This window comes from Jaculus jaculus, chromosome 13 (assembly GCF_020740685.1).
Source record: "Jaculus jaculus isolate mJacJac1 chromosome 13, mJacJac1.mat.Y.cur, whole genome shotgun sequence".
Classification (NCBI taxonomy): domain Eukaryota; kingdom Metazoa; phylum Chordata; class Mammalia; order Rodentia; family Dipodidae; genus Jaculus; species Jaculus jaculus.
Window position 1 is genome coordinate 6,849,285 of NC_059114.1, and position 24,095 is coordinate 6,873,379.

Consider the following 24,095-nt stretch of genomic DNA (forward strand, 5'->3'; position numbering starts at 1 on the left):
TCTCCGCTCCCTCACAACTCCTCTTTTGCGCTGACTTCACCCAGGACGGCAGGCCTTCCCGGGCTCCACACATCCCCTCTCTTACGAGTCTGTCTGGGATCATCGTCAAATGTTGGCGTCTCCCATGAGGTCACTCCTGTAGGATTTCATTCAGAAAGTGTCCCCTGTGTCCAGGAGCCTGAGTGCGCCGAGCGTGGGCAGGATGTGAGTGCCTGGTCACGCCCTGGCTGTAGCTCTCAGCTAGTTGTCCTTGTGCAGTGAACAACCTTCCCAGTGGTACCTGGCAGACTATGTTGGGGATCTAACCTCCCTGTTCTTTTTTATATTTTAATTTTTTATTTATTTATTTGAGAGTGACAGACACAGAGAGAAAGACAGATAGAGGGAGAGAGAGAGAATGGGCGCGCCAGGGCTTCCAGCCTCTGCAAACGAACTCCAGACGCGTGCGCCCCCTTGTGCATCTGGCTAACGTGGGACCTGGGGAACCGAGCCTCGAACCGGTGTCCTTAGGCTTCACAGGCAAGCGCTTAACCACTAAGCCATTTCTCCAACCCTAACCTCCCTGTTCGGTTTGCTCACACGCACCTCTCTTTCTAAGCGATGATCACCATCAGTGTGACTGTTTCCACTTTTCTGACCATCCAGTTACTGCCTTCCCAGGCTTGGGCCATGGCTTCTCCAGTCCTTATGTTTAGCGCCAACTCCGACCCTCCCCCCAATCTTCAAGAAAAAGGAAGACAGTGGATGAAGGAGGGAAAGAAAAGAGGATGATTTAAAGGCTGGCTTCTGGGTCTTGGGTATGACCCTTGAAAGGCCACCCTCACAGCTGGCAGGACAGAGGCCCGTGGTGGTGATGGCAGCGGACATGGTGGTTTCTGGCTCTCCGCAGAGGCTGATGTGGTCAGCTCATTGTCACCCCTAACGGCTGTGGTTTTCTCTTCCACAGATGCCGGCCCACAGTGGGAAGCGGACCCGTCTGCCACCTACCTTCTGCCCTCTGAAGTGCTGGAGAGCGGAGAAGGGGGGGTCACCTTGGCCCCCCAGAGTCCCTCACAGTCAGGGGAAGAGATGAGCGAGCTGGGGTTGGAAGGGACCGAGCCCTCCGCACATCACGACTCCAGAGACCTGTCGCTTCTGCTCCCGGAGAACACCCCGGTCCCCAGGAAGAGACGGAAGTCTGTGCAGCAGGTGAGGCCCCAGGCCACTTCCACGGAACTACTGAGGCTGGGGTCCCCTGCCTCGGCCACCGAGGAGCCCTATCCCCCAGAGGACCCCTACCGTGCCCCCTCGGGGCCCACCACACCCGCACCGCTGCAGATCTCGCCCTTCACCACGCAGCCTGTCCTGGCGCACACGATCCCGGAGCGGCCGGAGCCCCTACAGCCCGCAGAGGCCCAGGAAGCCCCCAGGGACGCCAGCCCCATGAGCCCGGTGGACAAAGGTGACAACGAGCTGACAGGATCAGCCTCAGAAGAGAGCCAGGAGACCACCACGTCCACCATCGTCACGACCACAGTCATCACCACCGAGCAGGCCCCAGGTGAGCCCAGGCACACCGGCCAGGCAGCTCATCACGGCTCTTCGGATTTCTTTATTTCTGCGGAGCTGGGGCTGAGCCAGGGGTCTCACACAGGCTACCGCTGAGATACACCCCAGCCCTATTTTCAACTTTGAGAACTTTGAGACCAAGCGTGCTCGGTTGCTTAGGCTGGCCTTGAACTTACCCTCCTCCTGAATGGCCCAGTAGCCAGGAGTACAAGACTGCACCCCCAGACCCAGCTATCTGTGGTTTTGTTTGGTTTGATCTGTTTGTTTGCTTGTCTGTTTTAGACTGGCTCTGGCTATGTCTGGAGCTCACCGTTCTTTTCCTCAGCCCTCTGAGTGTTAGGATTACGGGCCTCCACAACCCCAAAATAACAGCCCCGTTCTAAAAGTCAGATAGGGCTGGAGAGATGGCTTAGCGGTTAAGCGCTTGCCTGTGAAGCCTAAGAACCCTGGTTCGAGGCTCGGTTCCCCAGGTCCCACATTAGCCAGATGCACAAGGGGGCGCATGCGTCTGGAGTTCGTTTGCAGTGGCTGGAAGCCCTGGCGCTCCCATTCTCTCTCTCTCCCTCTATCTGTCTTTCTCTCTGTGTCTGACGCTCTCAAATAAATAAATAAATAAATAAAATAAAGGCGTGAGCCCATCAGCCTTAACACTTTAAAAAAAAATAAAAATAAAAAAATAAAAAAAATAAAAGTCAGATAACCAGGGCTGGAGAGATGGCTCAGCTGTTAAGGCGCTTGCCTGCAAAACCCAAGGGCCCAGGTTCTATTCCCCAGGACCCACGTATGTCATGTACGGCGCGTGTGTCTGGAGCTCATTTGCAGTGGTTAGAGGCCCCCGGCCCGCCCATCCTTTCTCTCTGTCTCTATTAAATAAATTTAAAATTCAGATAGCCAGACCCTGAAGGCCACACAGCAAATGCTCAGGATGAAACCCACCTTTCTTGGAAACACAATTCTGCAATCTAGCCGGGCATGGTGGCGCACGCCTTTAATCCCAACACTTGGAAGGAAGGCAGAGGTAGGAGGATCGCCGTGAGTTCGAGGCCACCCTGAGACGGCATAGTGAATTTCAGATCAGCCTGAGCTAGAGTGAGACCCTACCTCGGAAAAACAAACAAACAAACAAAAAGACATAATTCTTCGATCTGCTGAGACACAGGCCTCTGCAAAGTGCACAGACCTTCCTTTTGTCTCTCTACTTTGAGTGTGTTGTGCGTGGGCGTGTGCGGCTACAGGACAAGCTAGGTCAGCACTCCACTCTTAGCTGCATCCCTCCAACCCAAAGCCTGTTTACCCTTTCCGGTGTGCCCTCCCCCACCCCACCCCCGAGCCTCTGTGGACTTCAACATCGCAGGAGCTGCAGAGCTATGGGCAGACCACTGATTGTGTCTGTAGCATTGATGCAAAGCCCTCCGGGCTCAACCCTTCTCCCGCAGAAGAGGTCCGATGCCAAGCATGCATTGTCTGTAGACAAACGCAGAGGGGTGCTCGTTAAACAGCCAGCTTTGGTCTGAATCAAGCTCGCTGTGCGAGCTTAGCCCAGACACGGCCCCGCTCGATGCATTTGTTTGCCTATGATGTTTGTTTGTTTGTTTGTTTGTTTGTTTGTTTGTTTCAAGGTAGGGTCTCACTGTAGCCACGGTTGAACTGGAATTCACTCTGTAGTGCTAGGCTGGCCTCAAACTCACAGCGATCCTCCTTCCTCTGCCTCCCAGAGTGCTGGGATTAAAGGCGTGCGCCACCATGCCCAGCCCTGTTTACCTATCTTTGAGGCAGGTGTGAAACTTCTTCTGCGTGAAGCTGAGTCTACTGGATGGAATGGTACAACCGGCAGAACAGCGCCCCCCACCCCCACCCCCCGTGCCAAGGCCTGGCCCCCCCCGACCCCACGGTCCATCTGCGAGTTGATGCACGGGCTGGGGTCTGCGTGGTCCTTGGCTATTTACGAGCGTGTTTCTCTCCAGCTCTCTGCAGTGTGAGCTTCTCCAACCCCGAGGGCTACATCGACTCCAGCGACTTCCCGCCGCTGCCGACCAGCAACTTCCTGGAGTGCACGTACAACGTGACGGTCTATACCGGCTACGGGGTGGAGCTGCAGGTAGCCGCTGAGGGCCGCGACCCCCACACCTGGCAGGGGTGCTCCAAGGACCGTGTCGGTCACCTCACTATCTCCCTTCGTTCTAGCCAGAGCTATTTTAGTTGGGATTTGGTACATGAGTAGGAGGTACCCTACTATTTCAGTGTGCCTCACTGAAATAACTTGGACATGTTGATAAAAAAATAAATAAATAAATTGTGAGGCATCTTAGCCAGAAGTAAAGTCCTTTAACACCCTGTTCACAATGCCCCTTCTTCCCAGCCCTAGAAAGAGAAGCAATAAGCCCCTTGGGGAAGGGGGTGCGTTTTCCTGCTGTATAGCCTCCACGTAAGAGAGTGGTCCCCTAGAGAGGAGATCCCTCGTTGGTCTGCACGTGTTTGCTGAGGAACTGCGCCTTGACCTGACCTGCACTGTGCCAGGAACCAGGGCTCCACACAGCCTGGAGCCCGCCCCCCACCGCTCTTCTCCAACACCCCGGGTCCCTTTCTGACTTCCTGCCCAGGTGAAGAGCGTGAACCTGTCCGAGGGGGAGCTGCTCTCCATCCGCGGCGTGGACGGCCCCTCCCTCACCGTCCTGGCCAACCAGACGCTCCTGGTGGAGGGCCAGGTGATCCGGAGCCCCACCAACACCATCTCCGTCTACTTCCGGACCTTCCAGGACGACGGCCTCGGGACCTTCCAACTGCATTACCAGGGTAGGGCCGGGCATGGGTTGACCAGATGGAGTTGCCGGCCTTGGTTTCTCTCGACACCCAAAGGCTCTCAGGATATTGTGCCAGGGACCCCCTCTGACAATCTGACAGGCCCCTTCCGAGGGTAACGTGCTTAGAGGTAAAGACTGTGACATACACAATTTTGTGAGGAAGCTGGTCATGCCGAGTCGTGCTAACCAAAATAATGTTCGAAGAGTGGACTCCTACTATGGGCGTGCAGTAGTGTCTCCTGGCCACTGCTGGCAGTAAGTGCAAGGTCAAGGTCACAAGGAGTGCAGCAGATGGACATCAGATGTGACGTCAGCCGTAGGTGCCCTGGGTGAGAAAGTCACAGGCTCTAAGAGTGCGTCCGTCACACCACACCCGTTGATGAGTTTCATACAGGGCGAAACAGCAGAGCTCCAAAAGAGATGAATGAAAATAAGCCAGCCGCCTCTCCTGGCAAGTTCGTGGAGGCTCAGTTCTAGAGCTGGCATCGCGGACGGGCCGAGAGACGCTGAGACAGCCCACTCCTCCCCAGGGCTCTTCCTCTGGGACTCTGAGGACCCTCTCTTTACCTCCTGTTCATCCCGCTCTTTTTTTTTTTTTTAACTTTTTATTACCAACTTCCATAAGTAACGACAATCTGCCATGGATCATAATCCCCTCCCTTCCTTTACTCCCTTTCAAACCTCCCCCTCCACCGAGTCCCTTCTCCTTTCCAGCTAGTCTTTCTTCTATTTTGACGTCACATTTTCCCCTTGCTCTTATGCGGGTCTTGTGTAGGTAGTGTCAGCCACTGCGAGGTCATGAATACCGTGGCCACTCTGTCTGGACGACAACATTGTAAGCAGTCCTCCCTTGGGCTCTTACACTCTTTCTGCCACCTCTTGCATAATGACCCCTGAGCCTTGGAAGGTGTGATAGAGATGTCTCAGAGACGAACACTCCTCTGTCTGTTCCTCTCGATGCTATGGTGACTTTTGAGGCACCCCAGTGGTCACTGCCACCTGAAAAGAGAAATTTCTCTAACCAAAAGTGAAAGTGAGGGCTAGAGAGATGGCTCAATGGTTAAAGTGCTTGCCTATGAAGTATAAGGACTCAGGTTCAGTTCCTTAGTACCCATGTAAGCCAAATGCACAGGGTGGTATATGCATCTGGAATTCATTTGCAGTGGCTAGAGGCCCTCTCTCTCTCTCTCTCTCTCTCTCTCTGTCCATATATACATACATACATATATGTGTGTGTGTGTGTGTGTGTGTGTGTGTGTGTGTATCTCAAACAAATTAAAATAAAAATGAAAGTACTATTAATATATGGGCATAAACAGAAGTATTCAGAGGGCAATTTATCCAGGCAACAGTGGCATTTCCCCCCTCCCAGGGCTTATGGCCTCCCCAGCAATGGGCTTTTCATGAGGTTTTCAGTACCCGACAAGAATTCTCTCCCATGGAATAGGCCTCAGGTCCAATCAAAGAGCGTTTGGGTTTTATTCCTCTCTTGTCTCTTGTCTTCCTTCCCTTCGTTTCCCTCCTTTCTCCTTCCTTTTCTCCCTCAGCCCTCTACGCGCGTTCTCTTCTCTCTCCATCCTCCCCCTGTTCCTCTTCGTCCCCTGCCCCTTGTCAGCCTGCTCGCTGGCCTCTGTGGCAGTTCAAACATCTGGAAAAGCTCAGTTTTCTTTATTCCCTATTTCGTTCCCTCTTTCTCTTTTTCCTAAAACCTGGTGGATCACTGCATATGCCACTGTTTGCCTAATCACACCTTTCCACGTCAAGTCTACCCCGTATAGCTGCTGGGAATTTAAAAAGCAAGACAGAGAGAGCGTGTTGGTCTTGGGCTTCACGGAATTCCCACTGGCATGTTGAGAGAGAGCTTGGGCTGGAGAGCCAGCGTGAAGTTGGCACCAGACTATGTGTGCCTCTTTAGCCCTCACCACAGAGGCTAGCCACACAGGGCAATGTGCTCAGGAGACCCTGCCCAGCATGGTCCCATTTCATTCTCACAACCACAGAGATGTGGGGACAGTTGCCAGCTCCTCTAGAAGGAATAGGACCACGAGGTCAAGGTGGGAGGAGTCACCTTGACATCTCAAGGTCTTACAGTCTCTAAATGACAGAGTCAGATTACCAACCACACCAGCTCCCCCGCCCCGCAAAGCCCATGCCCTTCGTGCCCCAGCCAGTTGCTTGCAGGTCAGCATCCCAGAGCATCACCTGATCCGAGCGTCACCTGCTCTAAGCATCTGCACTTGACCATCGGCACAAACCTGTTTTAGATATGCAGCTGGGAATAACTTCCCCTCATGCCCCAGGAAAAGGCCATTCTACGTCTGCATGGAGTGATGCTCCAAGGAGATATTAAAGCTCATTTCTCACCCCAAAATTGCCGTCCCTGGCTAGGTACGGTGGGGAGCTTTGAGCCCTGACTTAAAGCGCTGGCCTGGCAGCTTCCGCACCGGGCCCCAGACAGCATCACAGAAGCTCCCTCCTCCAGCCCTCGCTGTGCCTGGAGCTCCTCACCCTCCCTCGCCGTCTCCCTTCCCGTGCAGTGACCGCAGACCTCCTTGTCTCTCCCCAGCATTCATGCTGAGTTGCAGCTTTCCCCGACGGCCGGAAGCCGGGGACGTCACCGTGATGGACCTGCACTCGGGCGGGGTGGCCCACTTCCACTGCCACCTGGGCTACGAGCTGCAGGGCGCCAAAGTGCTGACCTGTATCAACGCCTCCAAGCCCCACTGGAGCAGCCCCGAGCCCATCTGCTCAGGTACGTTCCGGTCCACAGGGACCACTGAGGCCCTCCCCGACCCCACCCCCGGGGTCCTCTGGAGTGACTTCTGGCTCTCAGTAAGAAGTCCCCTCCAGATGCACTGCTACTCCAGCGAGGCCATTATTGAAACGAAACGCAAATTCAGTGAGCGTCACCCCTGAAAATGCTCAGTACGTGCTCGCCATCACTATGCAAACGTCTCGGGTGCCACATGGAGACCCAGGCCTCCCCGTCTCTCTCCCCTGCCAAGCCCCTAGCAACCGCCAGTCTCCCTTCTGTCCGTACGTACGCCTGCCCATTGGCAGCTCACGCAAGTGGATCACACGTGGGTTGTTTCTGTGGCTGGCTCCTCTCACGTACACTAACGTTTTCAAGGTCCACGCACGTTGTGGTGTGTACCATTCCTGTCTGTGGCTGAGGGGTATCTCATTGTATGGACATAACCACATTCTGTTGATCTAGTCACCCATCAGTAAAAGCCTGGGTTGTTTCTACCTTGAGTTAGTTAGTTAGTTAGTTAGTTAGTTAGTTAGTTAGTTAGTTAGTTAGTTAGTTAGTTACTTAGTTACTTAGTTAGTTAGATAGTTAGTTAGATAGTTAGTTAGTTAAGAGAGAGAGGGGAGAGAAAGAGGCAGAGAGAGAGAGAATGGGCATGTCAGAGCCTCCGGCCAATGCATGTGCCACCTTGTACATCTGGTTTACATGGGTACTGGGGAACTGAACCTGGGTCCTTAGCTTCGTAGGCAAGCACCTCAGCTGCAAAGCCATCTCTCCAACACCCTGTTTCCACTTTTTACCTGTCATTTATATATATATATATATGGAGAGAGAGAGAGATACTCAAGAGGCAGGGGTAGAGGATCACCATGAGTTGGAGGCCACCCTGAGATTACATACTGAATTCCAGGTCAGCCTGAGTACAGCAAGATCCTACCTCCAAAAATAATAATAATAATAATACTGCTAGGAACACTTGCTAGGCAAGGTTTTGTGTGGACGTAAGTTTTCATTTCCCGTAGACACACTCCCAGAGTAGAATTGCTGGGCCGTGCCATTTAGCTCCTAAAAAACTGTCAAACTGTTTCCTGCAGCACCTGCACCATTTTCCTTGCTCAGTCTAGCGGTCAGTCCTCAGCACACTGACTATTTTCCAGCAGAGCGGGTTTAAAGGCACCTTCATGTGGTTTTGCTTACCACCAATGCCATCCACCTTCCCACATGCTCCCACACTCTCACCAGCCATGGGTGCGTCTTCTTTGATGAAAGGTCTGTTCACGCCTTTGCCTGCAGGTGAGTTAGGCTATTTGGTTTTTGCTGTTGCTGTGCGGCAGGTGCTTTTCGTAGAGTCTGCGTTGTAAACCTTCATCAGACGTGGAATTCCCCTTCTGCAAGTTTTCTTTTTACCTTTTAAAAATGGTTTTATGTTTATTAGAGAGAGGGAATAAGTGCACCAGGGCCTCTAGTCACTGCAAATGAACTCCAGATGCATGCGCCACTTTGTCCATCTGGCTTACGTGGGTTCTGGGGGATTGAACCTGGGTCCTTAGGCTTCACAGGCAAATGCCTCAACCACTAAGCCATCTCTCCAGCCACTTTTTTTTATATATATAGTGTCTTGCTCTAGCCCAGGCTAACCTGGGAATCACTCTGTAGTCCCAGGCTGGCCTTGAACTCACAGTGATCCTCCTGGCTCTGCCTCCCGAGTGCTGGGATTAAAGGCGTGCGCCACCACGCCCGGCTCTCTTTATCTCTTGTCATGGCCCTATGATGATTTTTTTTTTTGTTTTTTGTTTTAGTTTTGATGAAGTCTGAGTGATTGTTTCTTTCATTAGTTGGGCTTTGGGGATGACTGCCTGCTCCTGGTTTGTTATTTGATTGGCTAGTTGGTTGGCCAGTCATCAGTTGGCTGAGCTCATCCAACATGGTGCCATCCCTCATAGAAACCTTGCACGGCTAAATCCTGTAGCAATAATTCCTGGCATCTGACAGATGAGTCTCCTGGAAGTGAAGTCACTTGCCCAGTCATCAGGCAGACCAGGCCATCACCATGCACCAGGAAGTGATGGCGACCAACTGTTGCAGTCAGCTTCTCGTTGCTGGGACAAAGACTCAACCAGAAGCAGCTTACTGGAGGGAAAGGGTTATTTCAAACTTATAAGTTCCAAGGGGGCAGCATCTATGGTGGAAGAAGCCGGCACACTGCCACAGACTCATAGCAGAGAGACGCCATCAAACAGGCAGCAGACACCAGCAGTCAGCGCTCGGGCTGCTCTGAACACACTTTAGGACTGTGCTGCAAGACCCGTCCCCGATGACACACCTCTTCCCCAGCAGGGCTCTGACCACTGGAGACTCAAGCTGCAAGCTTAGCCTTAATAAAAAAAGACCTAGGGGCTGGAGAGATGGCTTAGCGGTTAAGGCGTTTGCCTGCAAGGTCATAGGACCCAGGTTCGATTCCGCAGGACCCACGTAAGCCAGATGCACAAGATGGCACATGCATCTGGAGTTTGTTTGCAGGGCTAAAGGCCCTGTCTAGCCCATTCTCTCTATATCTCTCTCTCTCTATCTCTCATAAAATAAATTTTTAATACTTTATTTTTAGTTATTTATTTGAGAGAGAAAAAGAGGGAGGGAGAGAGAAAGAGAGAGAATGGGCACACCAGGGCCTCCAGTCACTGCCAATGAACCCCAGGTGCATGTGCCACCTTATGCATCTGTCTTACGCGGGTCCTAGGGAATCGATCCTTGGCCCTTGGGCTTTGGAGGCAAGTACCTTACCACTAAGCTATCTCCCCAGCTCAAAACAATTTTTTTTTAAAAAATGTAAAAACACCTGAGTCTGTGGGGTCATGCATTCAAGCCACCACACCTGGTAAAGGGGGCCTGACACCCCATCTAGTGAAGAGAAGTCAGCTGTGTAGCCTGCAGAGAGAATTCTGATTTCAGGGGCAGAAGGATACCCACTCAAAGCTCTTTGTCTGCCAGAGACGCTCATATCCGTGTGATCAGTCAGCTAACACCCACCAGCGCCCACGGTGTGCTGGGCCCATGCCCTGCTCCTGTGGGCTCTCCAGCCCGGCACAGGAAGTAGCAAGCAAAAGAGTGTGATGGAGCCAGGTGTGGTGGCGCACACCTTTAATCCCAGCACTCGGGAGGCAGAGGTAGGAGGATCACCATGAATTCGAGGCCACCCTGAGACTACATAGTGAATTTCAGGTCAGCCTGAGCTAGAGTGAGACTCTACCTCGAAGAAAAGGAAAAGAACGTGACGGGGCTGAAGAGACAGGTCTGCAATTAAAGGCACTTTCTTGCAAAGCCTGATGGCACAGACTCAGTTCCCCCAGCGCCCACATAAAGCCAGACGCCCAAAGAGGCGCATGCGTCTGGAGTTTATCTGCAGTAGCAGGAGGCCCTGGTGCACACACACTCATTCTCTCTCTATCTGCCTCTGTCTTTCTCTGTGTGTAATATACATATATATATATATATATATACACACACACACACACACACACACACACACACACACACACACACATATATGAGAGAAAGAGAATGATGGCAGCAAGCTGTGAAGGAAATCCACAGGCCCTGGGAAGCAGAGGAGGTGGGGAGAGAACACGGGTTCTCATCAGGAACGGTGTCACCATGGAGAGAAAACCCACTTGGAAAAGAGCAGGTAAAGAGGGGCCAGGAAGGTTGGCTGAAGGACCAAGGACAGAGAGGCCCAAGGACACGACCTGAAACTGGAACCGGGTTGTGTAAGCTGAGTGGGGGGCAACTAGACTCCAGGTGGAGGGTGGAAGAGGGAGCCAGCAGGTGACCCAGCCTTAGCAAAGGCTCCCAGGCGCACCGGAGCTCAGCGAGTCTGAGGGAGGCAGAAAAGACCCCGCGCAGGTAGACACAGAGGATGGCAGGTGCGGACCCGGGTTGTCAGTCAGCACCCAGTTTCACAAGGGCTTCTAGCCAGGTACGTGGACGGGGCTAGACATGTGTGAGGCTTTACACACAGGAAAGTGGCTGGCAGGGTTTCAGAGGCAACCAGAGAAGACGTGTGCTGCGGTGGCTTGGATCAGATGCCCCTCCTCGACTCGTGTGTCCTGAACGCTTGACCCCCAGCTGGTGGCAGTTTGGGAAGTGGAGCCTTGCTGGAGGAGGTGTGTCATTGGAGGTGCCAGGGCGGGGGGGGGGGGGTCTTGAGGTTCTTAGACCCTAACTGAGCCAGCGTTAGCTTGGCTCACTCTCCTGCTGCTGTGTTCCACCGGCGGTGGCAGAGGTGATGTCCAGCCTCTGCTCACGCCACGCTTTCCTGCCATCACGGAGCATCCCCTTGAGACTGTAAGCCAAAATAAACTCTTTCCTCCCGTCAGCTGCTTTTGGTTGGGCGTTTTGTGCCAGCAACGAGAAGGTGCTGACCATGTGCGGACATCAGGATAACGCCCTGTACTGCATGGGAGCTGAGGGGGAGAGGAAGTGCGTAGAGAAAAGAAACAACTCGTCTGAGCTGGGAGAAACAAGCCAGGACCCCGTTGCCTGTGCTCCTCCCCTCTGCAGACCAGCGAGATTAATAGGAACTCACAGTCCTGGGCCCCTGGCCAAGCAAGTGGGAGCCAAGCCTCATTGAGCACACTCCTTAGTGGTCTTCAGGCCCATGGTCATTTGTGGCTTTCTGGCTACACCGTCCTTGCACCCAGCTATCCATTTAGCCTTATTGTACCTAAATACTCAGAGCCTTGTGGTGGATCTGGAGTCATAAGTCAGTGGCAGAGTGCTTCTCTAACATGGATCAGACCTTGGATCTTATCCTCAGCACCAGAAAAAAATACATATATCGTAAGTCCTGGTTGTGGCCAGGAAAGTGGGCCATGCATATTAATGACGTTTACTACGTGCCAAGCTCCCAGCCAAGGATGACTTCTTGCCATCCACACAACAGGTCCTAACAGCAAGTGAGAATTGATGAAAATAATGAGATCTGATGGTAGCAAGATTGTTTCCCAAGGCTCTCCGAATTTCTATTTCTTCTCTTTCTCCCTCTCTCTCTCTCTCTCTCTTCCTCTCTCTCTATCTATCTCTAGCTCTTAACAAAGGAAACATACAAGCCACGGAGCACTTGGACCCTATACCTTCTCCTGTTAGTTTTTATCTGTGTGTGAATCAGAGAGGAATTAAGTCTTAATGTGTGCTAAGGAGGATGCATTACATGGGAACCTGCAAATAAAAGCCAAACACAGTGAGGCAAAGGAGAGGAGAGAGGCCATCCTACGAGCAGCAGCCTGGAGGGGACAGATGGTCACCCCCACCAGGGACAGTCCACTCCTGTGTGCCGTGCTAACGGCCCCGAGCTCACTCTACACCACCAGTGGATTCTCACGATGGTCCCGTGGGGTGGGGTGAGGCTCTGGCGGCCGGTGTGAGGTCCGCAGCACCTATGTGACACATAGCTTCAGCTAAGAGACGGGGACAGGAAAGTCATCTGGAAGAGAGAGAAGGGAAGACTTGGCGTGTGTTTCTGTCCGCGGTGCTGAAATAAACCCAGGCTTCCTGTCACTTCTTCCGCTCTGTGGTACCCCAGAGTCCTGGGCAGAGAGGAGACCTAGGGCCCCTCACTTCGAATGTCAGCCCAGCTCAGTTATACAAGCATACCACAAACGCCTCATGAGCACACACTATGGGGCAAACACCGAGTCTGTGAGTACCCACTGTGTGCCAAATAGAGTTTGTGGCAGCCAAATTGCATTTGTAGTCCGTGGTCTCAGCGATTCTTGCCCATATCTCATGGAAATAAGCATGGCAGACCATTTTATTAATTCTTAATTTTCTGAAAATATTTTGGCTTTGGTTTATGGAGATAGGGTCTCTGTCTAGCCTAGGATGACCTGGAATTCACTATGTAGTCTCAGGCTGGCCTTGAACTCACATTGATCCTCCTACCTCTGTCTCCCACGTGCTGATATTTTAAAGGTATGTACTACCATGCCAGGCTTGAAAATATTTTTTTAAGTAATTTCTTGAAAGCAGAGAGAGGGAGAAAGAGAGAGGATGGGTGTACCAGGGCCCCTCACCCCTGCAAATGAACTCCAGATGCATGTGCCACTTTGTGCATCTGGCTGTATGTGGGCATGGGGGAAATCAAACACAGGCTGTCAAGCTTTTCAAGAAAGTGCCTTTGAACACTGAGCCATCTCTCCAGCCCACAGACTGTTTTCTGATACATGTCTTCAACTTAAAGATAATTAGCATCACCCTATGGATAGAGTGTGCATTCTGCCAGGCATGTGAGTGGATATCGCTTTGGTTCCGGGGTTTGTTTGTTGCTGTTGTTGTTTTGCTTTAAATCTTTATTTTAGAGAGAGAGTGAGAGGAGAGAATTGGCATGCCAGGGTCTCAGCCACTGCAATCGAACTCTAGATGCCTCACCACTTAGTGGGCATGTGTAACTCTGCGCTTGCCTCACCTCTGTGCATCTGGCTTACATGGGATCTGGAGAGTCAAACATGGGTCCTTGGGCTTTACAGGCAAGTGCCTTAACCACTAAGCCATCTCTCCAGCCTAGTTCTGAGGTTTTGATCTGAGACATGAGGTGATGGTGGCTAGCCTCACCATGAGCCTGTGTGCAATTTCTCTAAGACTTTATGTGGAATAAATTCCTAGAACTGTAACAGATTTTTCAAACTTTTTGCCAAGCTGCCCCACTGAAAGTTTGCTTCAAAATCAATAAGTGTAACCCCCTCAACACCTTCATCAGCTCTGGCTTTTACCACTTCTTTCATCCTGACCATTAGGTGGGAAAAAAAAAAAAAGAATCCAGTGAGTTTATCTTTGGTATGTTTTTTTCTAAGAGAGAAAGAATTGGTACACCAGTACCTTATCCACTGCAAATGAACTCCAGACACATGAGCAGCCTTGTGCTTTTGTCAACTTGTGCATCTGGCCTATGTGGGATCTCAGTATTCAGACATGAGTCCTTGGGTTTCACAGGCAAGCGCCTTAACCACTAAGCCATGTCCCCAGCCCCCTGGGGGTATTTCTTTTATGATTAGGAGGCTGTACCACCTTAGTGCCTGCTAAGCACTAAATACATATTTCGCCTTTGTGTCCAGTTCTTTTCTGCCCTCCTTGATGACAATTTTATAACTGAGAGCCCAACACAGCTGGGTCCATGGAGCAGACCTTAAATCCCGTTCCTCCCTACCCTGTCATACACACACTGAGGCTCCTGGCAGGAAGTGGTCTCTCCTGTTAAAACCCCTTGCAGCCCAGGAGAGTGGCCCCTGCCCCCACCCTCCCGCTGCATCGGGACGCATCCACGTCCTCTCTGTTCCCCCTCATTACCCACCCTACTTTCTCCACGCAGCCCCCTGCGGAGGAGCAGTGCACAACGCCACCATAGGCCGTGTCCTGTCGCCCAGTTACCCCGGAAGTGCCAATAGCAGCCAGCTCTGCGTATGGACCATCGAGGCTCCGCCAGGCCAGAAGCTGCATTTGCACCTGGAGAGGCTGTCATTGCACGAGAAGGACAGGTGAGGTCGCACAAGCATGAGAGAGGGGCCCAGGACTTGGAGTCCGGGAATGGTTGAAAGTTTGGCTGATGGCATCTCCAAAAGAAAGAGCTGGGGAGATGTCGGAGAACTTAGAAGCCCGCGGCCTCCAGCTTTCTCCCACCCGGGGACTGAGGCACACGCAGGAACTTGCCTGGGTCTTGCTGGAAGTGAGAGGAGACATGAGGCAGGAATCAAAGTCCCCACACCTCACCTCCCCCTGGTTCTTCTTGCATGTCCCTTTCTGAAGTCAAGCAAGAGGGAGCATCTATTGAGTGCCTGCTGTGTGCACAACCATAGATTATGCTCCACTGAAAGCAGGCAGAGTAGATGGTATTGGCTCCTAGGAAGGAAAGGGGTAGAAATGGAGAATCTCTGAGCTCAGACAGGCCAGGCAATACCTCTAGCCAAGCCTGTGTGTGCAGACTGTAAGTAAGTGCAGACTTTTGTGCACACACAAAACTTTAGTGTTCTAGAACATTCTAGAAAACTCAAGTTTCATATGCTTGTACCCTCTGCCTCTGGCTGGGTCCCATTGAAAAGCTGGGTGATAGATGCTTCCAGAAGCATGAGAAAGGGGGAGAGCAAAGTGCATGGTTGAACGGGGTGCCAGGGCTGAGCAGGGCTCTCCTCCCACAGCGTCCGCTTTCCCATAATTGTTTTTTAAACGCCGGGACTAAAAATACTTGGAGCCGCATATCCAGTTGTCTTTAACGAAAACAGAAATATATCTCTGCCCGCCCGTAAGATAAGACAGGAAGGCTCTATGGTCTTGTTTCCCAGCTGGGGAGACTGAGGCTCCGGGGATATTTTCAAGACTTGAGTAAGCTTGGGAGATGGACCTGAAGGCTGAGGATCCAGACTCCCCCCCTGCCCAGCACTGTTTAGGAAATGGAGCTGGCCACAGATGAGCAGATGGGCTCCGGGGGGTGGGGGGTCCCGGTCCTGTGTCACCCCGCCGGGAAGTCACAGAGTGGGAGCCGCGCTCAGCTCCTTCCCCGTCCGTCAGAGCCCACGTCCACTGGTGGGGGGGGGGGTGCGGAGATTACAGAGCATGCCTGCTCCTCCTGCAGCTCCTGGGGCACCCCCAAGGAGTACAAGACCCCGGTTTGCTGAGGGGCAAGGAAGAGGGAAGATAGGGTACGAGTACAGATGAGATCCGCCCCCCCCCCCCGGAGTGGAAGTCACTGTACACCCATCTGCACCTATCCAAGTCAATGAGCCAGGAGGATCTATCAGAGCCCTGTGTTCTCTCTCCCGCCCAGGATGACAGTGTACAGCGGCCTCACGAACAAGTCAGCGCTGTTGTACGACTCCCTTCAGACGGAAAGCGTGCCCTTCGAGGGCCTGCTCAGTGACAGCAACAGCATACGCATCGAGTTCGTGTCCGACCAGGGCCAAGCAGCCTCCGCCTTCAACATCCGCTTTGAGGGTGAGGGGTTCCTCCTCCTTGTGGGGTGGGGGTTGGGGGGCTGGGAGCCCGGGAAGCATGGAGAACTAAGCCTAGAACCCAGGAGGAGAAATACGCAAGGCTAAGGACGTGAGGACCCAGTGACCCAGAGGCCAGATTGACCCGTCAATGTCCAGAGACGGACTTTGGGGTTCTGTTAGTAACATGTGCGAGCTACTAAGTGTTTGCTATGCCCCGTTTGCTATTGTCTGTTTTCTCTCTCTCTCTCCCCCTCTCCCTCTCTCTCTCTCTCTCTTTCACGTTGGCTTTATGAGACAAGGTCTAACAGTCCAGGCAGGCCTTGAACTTACAGTCCTCCTTCCTCAGCTTCCCCAGTGCTAGAATCACAGGGCGCGCCCCCACACCAAGATGTCGTGTGCATTTCCTGGGTAACCCTCACCACACCAGGGTTGCAGCGCTGTTCCTGTGTTCCGTAGCGGAGGAGGACGCGGGGACTCCAGGGGGCTTGCCTAAGGCCACCACTTAAGGTTGTCACTGAGACTGCTGCCAGCTCTCCTCGGGGGCCCTGGCCTCTGCTCTGCTCTGGCCTGTGGACCTCTGGCAATCCAGCCTCCTCTTCCTCCAAGAAGAGCTGGCTGAGGGCCACTCCTGCTCCAGCCACGGGCAGTCCGTGCACCCTGGGAACCTCTGTTCTTGGTTCCCTAGGGACGCCTTGTGTCCCACAGCAGTCAGGGATTTAAAGTGCTAGCGCATGGACAGAGATTGAAACACAAAAGCCCCGGGTTAAGGAGACAGAAATTCACTTTTAAAAATATTTTATGCACACCTTTAGCCCCAGCACTCGGGAGGCAGAGGTAGGAGGGTCGCCGTGAGTTCAAGGCCACCCTGAGACTACATAGTGAACTCCGGGTCAGCCTGTACTAGTGTGAGACCTACCTCGAAAGACCAAAAAAATATATATTTTATTTACTTATTTATTTGTAAGCAAAGAGGGAGAGACAGACAAAGTATGAGCACACCAGAGCCTCTTGCCTCTGCAAACGAATTCCAGACACATGTGCTTCTTTGTGCATCTGGGCTACATGGGTACTGGGGGACTGAACCCAGGTCATTAGGTTTTGCAGGCAAATGCCTTAACTGCTAAGCCATCTCTCCAGCCCCGTGAGGTAGAAATTCTTATTTGCACCTTACATATAAGAAAAATGAAGAGCCAGGCATGGTGGCACACGCCTTTAATCCCAGCACTCGGGAGGCAGAGGAAGGAGGATTACCGTGAGTTTGAGGCCACCCTGAGACTACATACTGAATTCCAGGTCAGCCTAGGCTAGAGTGAGATCCCGCCTTGAAAAGAAAAAGAAAACCAAGGTCCCCAGAGTCCAAGTGCCCAGCCCCAGGGCTCCCAACAAGAACAAAGGGGAGCCAGCTTCCCAAGGGAGTGCCCTGACTCACCTGACTGCTGCCTATCTCTCTGTCCCTGCTCAGCCTTTGAGAAAGGACACTGTTATGAGCCCTACATCCAGAACGGGAATTTCACCTCGTCAGACCCTACCTACAACATTGGCACCATTGTGGAGTTCACCTGTGACCCTGGCCACTCCTTGGAGCAGGGCCCAGCCATCATTGAGTGTGTCAATGTGCGTGACCCATACTGGAATGACACGGAACCGGTGTGCAGAGGTGAGCAGCTAGTCCAGGGAGCCCAGGACCGCCACACCTTCAGTGGCCAAGACCAATGCCTCAGCCAAGTAGTGTGGGAGTCTCAGCAGGGCCCACTGTGGTGTTTGTTTTTAAATTGTTTGTTTGTTTGTTTGTTTATTTGCAAGGAGAGAGGGAGGGAGGGAGGGAGGGAAGGAGGGAGAGAAAGAAAAAGAGAGAGAATGGGCGCAACTGGACCTCTAGCCACTGTAAATGAATTCCAGACACATGTTCCACTTTGTGCATCTGGCTTTACGTATGCACTGGGAAACAAACCCAGGTCGTTAGGCTTTGCAAGCATATACCTTTAACCACTGAGCCTCTCTCTAGTCTTCCCACAACACACAGACACACACGCTCTGCGGTGTTTTGAGTGAGATGTTCCCTCATAAACTCAGGTGTTCTGAATGCTTGATCCCCAGCCTGGGAGGTGGGGCCTTGCTGGAGGAGGCGTGTTGTTGGGGGCGGGCTTAGTGGTGTGACAGCCAGCTCCCCCTTGCCAGAGCTCAGCTCACCCTCCTGTTGTCCACCTGCTGTGGCAGAGGTGATGTCCGGCCTCTGCTCATGCCGTGCTTCCCTCCCCCAGCCCCCTGCCATCATGGGGCTTCCCTTTGAGACTGTGAGTCTCCCATGGGCTTTATCCCAACAATGAGAAGGTAACTATGACACCCACTGACGTCCGTGTTCTAGCTGCCGCTGGTCCTCGGGGAAATGACAAAACGCACGTTTGTAAAGGTGCCTCCTCCTCCAGGCACAGTGTCTACAGTGTGCGGCCCGGGGAAGTGGTCCCGGCATGGGGGCCCCACGCCCTGCTGCAGCGCCCCACTTAGCCAACAGCACGTGGCAGCCCCGAATCCCACATGTGTGCCGAGACCATCTGCCAGTCACCCTGCAAGGGCTGCGTGTGCTCATCTGACTCCGTCCTCCATGAGCCCTCCATGGGAGTATTAAGTGTCCCGTTTGCAGGCTGGAGAGATGGCATAGTGGTTAAGGTGCTTGCCTGCAGAGCCTAAGAATCCAGGTTCAATTCCCCAATACCCATGGAAGCCAAATGCACAAGGTGGCACATGCAGCTGGAATGCAGTGACTAGAGAACCTGGTGCACCCATTCTTTCTTTCTTTCTCTCTCTCTATATATCTATCTACCTCTTTCTCTCTCTCATAAATAAATAAATATAAATCTTGCTCTCATTGAAGATCCCGACACTTGAGAGGACAGGTCCGAGAGCCCTCTAAGGGTCCCTGGCAGAGATAGGGATGGACTTGACCTCTCCATGTTCAGCTGTGTACAACCCTCCCCTACACAGGTCCCGCAGAAGCTACCTGCCCCCTCTGCACCCAGTCCACACGCGTGTGCTGACCACCTGCAGTGCAACCTGGGCCTCATGGTGTCACGGGGAGTAATCAAGGGTGCCCTTAGTCCTGGCACCCACTGCCCAGATGGTAGTTGGCACAAAATCACGGTCTTACCGCGGTGAAGGCCTGGCCCCTGGATTAATCGCTGCCTCTTTAACAGAGCGGAATTTATCGGTGCATTGGCCTCTGCCACGTTGAGAATTTTCCAGGGCAGTAAACACAGAGCAGAACGGAATCCGCGCCAGCCCCAGCCACGAGGCTTTCTGGCGCAGCCTGAGCATTTTGTGGTCACACGCCCAAGCGGAGCGCTTGCAAGGGACCAGGCACAGGGCTGTGAGCTGGCTAGTAAGCTCAGGCAAGCTGGGGGTGAGGAGTGGTTTGACGGCGACATTTTCCACAACATAAAGAGGGAGCTTGAGGCCCTCAGGCACGTATACCTTGTCCCAAAGCTTGCTGGGGGCAGATACAGGAGCCCTAGGCTGAGTGGACCACAGCCTTCCTGTCAGCCCAGGCTTCCTGCACATGGGCAGAACGGGGGGGGGGGGGGGGGGGGTGGAAATCACTGGGCGCTGTCCTTGGTGCTTAAAGCTTAAAGCGCCAAGGCTTCCCTTCCCCAACCTCCCAGCCCGGGCGCCTGGGGGCACAGAAAGCCCTCCTCACCCAGACCACACGCCTGTGCTAAGGGCCCGTGGTTAGCCATGCTGTGCAGGGACCCTCGGAAGCCAGATTTCACCGCCCACCCTCCTAACCACCGAGCCACGCAGTCCTCCTCACAACTGCCATCTTCCTGTCTGTCTGTTCCAGCCATGTGCGGTGGGGAACTGTCTGCCGTGGCCGGGGTGGTGCTGTCCCCCAACTGGCCAGAGCCCTACATGGAAGGTGAAGACTGTGTCTGGAAGATCCACGTGGGGGAAGAAAAGCGAATCTTCTTGGACATCCAGTTGTGAGTGCCAGGATGCCCCCAGGCCCAGCCCACGGGGCAGATGGGAAGAGCTTGCTTCTGCCTCGTTCTGTCCACCAGCATTGGTCGACCATCTACCAAGTGCTGGCAGATGGCAAAGCCCTAGAGTTCTCGTGGTTACACCAGCAACAGCATGTGCACATGCAGAGAGGGTCCTTATTTCATGAAACCCACTCCCTAAAGAAAGGGCAGTGCCACGGAAACACACATACTGTGACTCTAGGAAGGAAAAGGTCTGTGATATCACCAGGGTAGACCCACCAGGGATTTGTTATAAAGAAATGGCCTTTCCAGGGCTGGAGAGATGACTTAGCACTTAAGGTGCTCGTCTGCAGAGCCTAACAACCCAGGTTCGATTCCCCAGTACCCATGTAAGACAGATGCATGCATCTGGAGTTTGTTGTGGCTAGAGACCCTTGCATGCCCATTCATAGTCTCTCCCTCTCTCTCTCTCTCTCTCTCTCTCTCTCTTTCTCTCTTTCTCTCTCCCCTTGAAAATAAAGAAAAACAGAAAACAAAAAAAAAATGTGGGCATAGTGGCTCACTCCTTTAATCCCAATATTCAAGATGCAGAGGAAGAGCTCTGTGAGTTCAAGGCCAGCCTGAGACTACGTAGTGAGTTCCAGGTCAGCTGTGGCTAGAGTAAAACCCTACCTCGAAAAGAAAAAGAAATGGCCTCTCTGAGGCTCTCACAGGAAAGCTCAGACTAAAGGATGAGATAGGGTAACACATGCAGAAGAAACAGAATGTGGAAAAACCCCTGTAGCAAGAGGGCAATTATCATTTTCAAAGGCCCAAACAGCCAGTGTGGGCATGGGTAGAGGGCATTGCACCATGTACTGCTCTCCCACAATCGATTTTTTTTTCCTTGTCTGTCTCCCTTAACTAGTGTGGATGCTACTGTCCACTGGGTTCTGGTCTGAATTTTCTGTTTCTGGATCTAACGCAGAGCCTGGTGCTCAGGAGAATGATCTGAGAGAAAAGTGTTTAACGAATGGAGCACCTGACTGAGTCTGCTTCCTGCGTTCCGCAGGCGAAGCCATTAAATTATTCATCCAGAATATTCCTCTGGGCTCCCCAAGAGGGAAATTCTGGGGTACAGAGCCAGATGCAAGGGTACTGGCTCTGAACGTTAGTGCCTGAGGTCTGTCTTGAAAAGATCCTGCCTGGAGGGCAGATGCCGCTGTCTGCAGGAGGCAGCTGAGGCCACTGAGCTAGCGGGAGCATGGCTGGGATCCAGGTTGGAAGCCACACTCCTCCAACGGTCCATGAGGTTGGATGAGGCAGAGACAGACACAGATGGTGGCTCCTAGAGAAGGCTGGAGGGAAAGCCTGAACGGCAGGCAGAGGTGGCTAAGATGGGGCAGGTGGAAAAGTCAAGGGCTGCTGGATCTGCAAGAGAAAATGAAGTTCATCTGAAAATCCTTAGGCACTGCTGCTTGGGGGGTGTATTTTTTTGTTGTTTTTTTTTTTTTTTTGAGAGAGAGAGAATTGGCATGCCAGAGCCTCTAGCCACCACAATCGAACTCCAGACACACGTGCCGTCTTGTGTGCGTGTGCAACCTTGCACACTCGCGTCACCTTGTGTGCCTGGCTTATGTGGGTCATGGAGAGTCGAACACGAGTCCTTAGGCTTCTCAGGCAAGTGCCTTAACCACTAAGCCATCTCTCCAGCCCAGAGACTGCTGTTTGTGTAGCATGCACACATCATACAAAGTGATAGGTTTCACTGTGACATTTCCAAACATACATATGGTATATTTGGATCCCGTCCACTCCCATAACCCTCTCTCCCAGGGCCTTCTTCCCCAACCCCCACCAAAAAAGAATTTCCATGCCTTATGTATGCTTTTTTTTTAAAACCTGGATTTCACATCTGGGAGGAAGCATGCAACCTTTGTCTTTCTGCATCTGGCTATTTTGTTAAACATTATGATCCCCGGTTCCATCCGTTTTCCTGCAAAGAACATCATTTCATTTTCCTTTGTGGAAGAACAAAATTGCACCGTGTGTGTGTGTGTGTGTGTGTGTGTGTGTGTGTGTGTGTGTGTGAATTTTCTGTATCCATTCATCTGTTGACGGGCACGTAGGCTTGCTCCGTTTCTCAGCTTCTGGGAGCAGAGCAGCATGGAGCACGCCTGATCAGGCGTCTCTGCGGCATGTGGGTCTAGATCCCTATGAGTGCATGCCCAGAGGATCATATGCCAGCTCTGCTTTTTAGCTGTCTGAGGAGCTCCCATCTGATCCTCCACAGCGACCGAAAGCTTACACCCGCGCCGGCAGTGGAGAAGCCCCCCCCCCCACCGCTCCCCACGTCCTTGCCAGCATTTGTGATCATTTGTTTGCTTGACGACACCCTGACTGGGGCGAGATGAAGCTGTAACTTGCGTTGCCTGTGTGACTAGAAATACTCAGCATTTTCTCGTGTTTATATTGGCCACATTCATTCCATCTTTTCAGAAGTGTCTGTTTGAGTCATTTGCTCATTTATTGACTGGATTATTGAGGGGGTTGCTGTTTAATTTTTCAAGCTCTTTATATATATATATATATATCCTAGATATTAATCCCCTGTCAGACGTATAGCTGGCAAAGCCTTTCCTCCCTTTCCGTGGGCAGTCTCCTCACTCTGATAATTGCTTCATTTACTGTACACAAGCTTTTTAATTTCATGTGAGCCCATTTGTCAATTCTTAGAACTGTTTCCTAAGGAATAATTTTTTTATGCCAATATGGTCTTTCCCTATACTGGTGTCTCTTCAAGTGTTTGTTTTTTGTTTTTTTTTTCTATTTTCCTCTAGCAATTTCAAAGTTCCATCACATTAAAGTCCTTTTTTTTTCCCAAGGTAGAGTCTCATTCTAGCTCAGACTGAGATGGAATTCACTATGTAGTCTCAGGGTAGTCTTGAACATATAGCAATCCTCCTACCACTGGTTCCCGAGTAATGGGATTAAAAGTGTGCACCACCACACCCGGCTTCTTTTTTTTAATTTGTTGATATTTTTATTAAAAGGTTGCTCATATAAACCCTCCCCTCCCACACCCCAATTCTGCTGAGGGTCTTGGGTGGAGTTATTGGTATTTACTGTGGGGACCAAGAAGCCTCAGTCAGTCTCTGCAGGGATGGGGAAACAGGGTGTCTCAGGCTATGCCCACCCACCCTGAGGCTCTTGAAATCTTCCCATCCCTTCTTGCGCAATGCTCCCTGTGCCTTGGTGGGCAAGATAGAGATCTGACTTAATGTTATTCTCGGTAGACCCTGGATATCTGCTTTTATGAGGTTTGAATGACCACAGTGTCTTTCGCCATTTCCCTGGAACTGGTCTTCAGTCTCACTGTGAGAGCAGTATTCTTGTCACCACTGCCCGTATAATGACTTCTGAGCCCGGGCCCATGAGGTGGAGGTGACCCATCTCCTGGCAGACAGTCAAATCTCTCTTCTTGATGTCTTGATGCGTCCTTGTTCTCCCCAGTATTCTCCTCCACCTATAAGGTAGATCGGATCTTCCAAGAAAAAGTGAGAACAGTTTGAACAAAAGGGGGAGAATTCTAGTCATTAGAAACATACAATGATGTGCCCATGAAAGTCTGTGATCCATCTTGAATTGATTTTTGTGCAGGGGGAAAGGTATGGATCTAGTTTCATTCTTCTACAGGTGGATTTCCAGTTTTCTCAGCACCATTTGTTAAAAATACTGGGCTGGAGAGATGGGTCAGTGGTTAAAACATTTGCCTGCAAAGCCTAAGGACCCAGGTTCAATTTCCTAGTACCCATATAAACCAGATGCACAAGGTGGTGCATGTATCTAGAGTTCATTTACAGTGGCTAGTGGCCCTGGCATACCCATTCTCTCATAAATTTAAAAAACTAATAAAATTTTTAAAAACACAGTAAACAGAGAATGAAAGGAAGGTAGAAAAATGAACGAATAAATAAAATGAATAGCCAAAAACATGCCAACATAATGAATGTCTTAAGCTGAGTTTAGTAAGGCTGTGCTCCTGGAATCCCAGAATTTGGCAAGC

General features: G+C 51.9%; 1 protein-coding gene across 5 annotated transcripts in view; it reads left to right on the forward strand.

Annotated features, from left to right (window-relative positions):
* The window catches only part of Sez6l (seizure related 6 homolog like), a 183,744-nt gene that overhangs the window by 112,204 nt on the left and 47,445 nt on the right, over positions 1-24,095 (forward strand). For 4 of the 5 annotated variants that reach the window (XM_045133126.1, XM_045133122.1, XM_045133123.1 and 1 more), the window contains exons 2-9: positions 947-1,540; positions 3,513-3,646; positions 4,149-4,341; positions 6,916-7,101; positions 14,462-14,627; positions 15,911-16,077; positions 17,539-17,733; positions 19,912-20,050. In XM_045133126.1, the coding sequence (XP_044989061.1) occupies positions 947-1,540; positions 3,513-3,646; positions 4,149-4,341; positions 6,916-7,101; positions 14,462-14,627; positions 15,911-16,077; positions 17,539-17,733; positions 19,912-20,050 (1,774 nt within the window). The remainder of the gene's footprint in view (positions 1-946; positions 1,541-3,512; positions 3,647-4,148; positions 4,342-6,915; positions 7,102-14,461; positions 14,628-15,910; positions 16,078-17,538; positions 17,734-19,911; positions 20,051-24,095) is intronic. The other variant, XM_045133125.1, reaches the window with a different exon arrangement.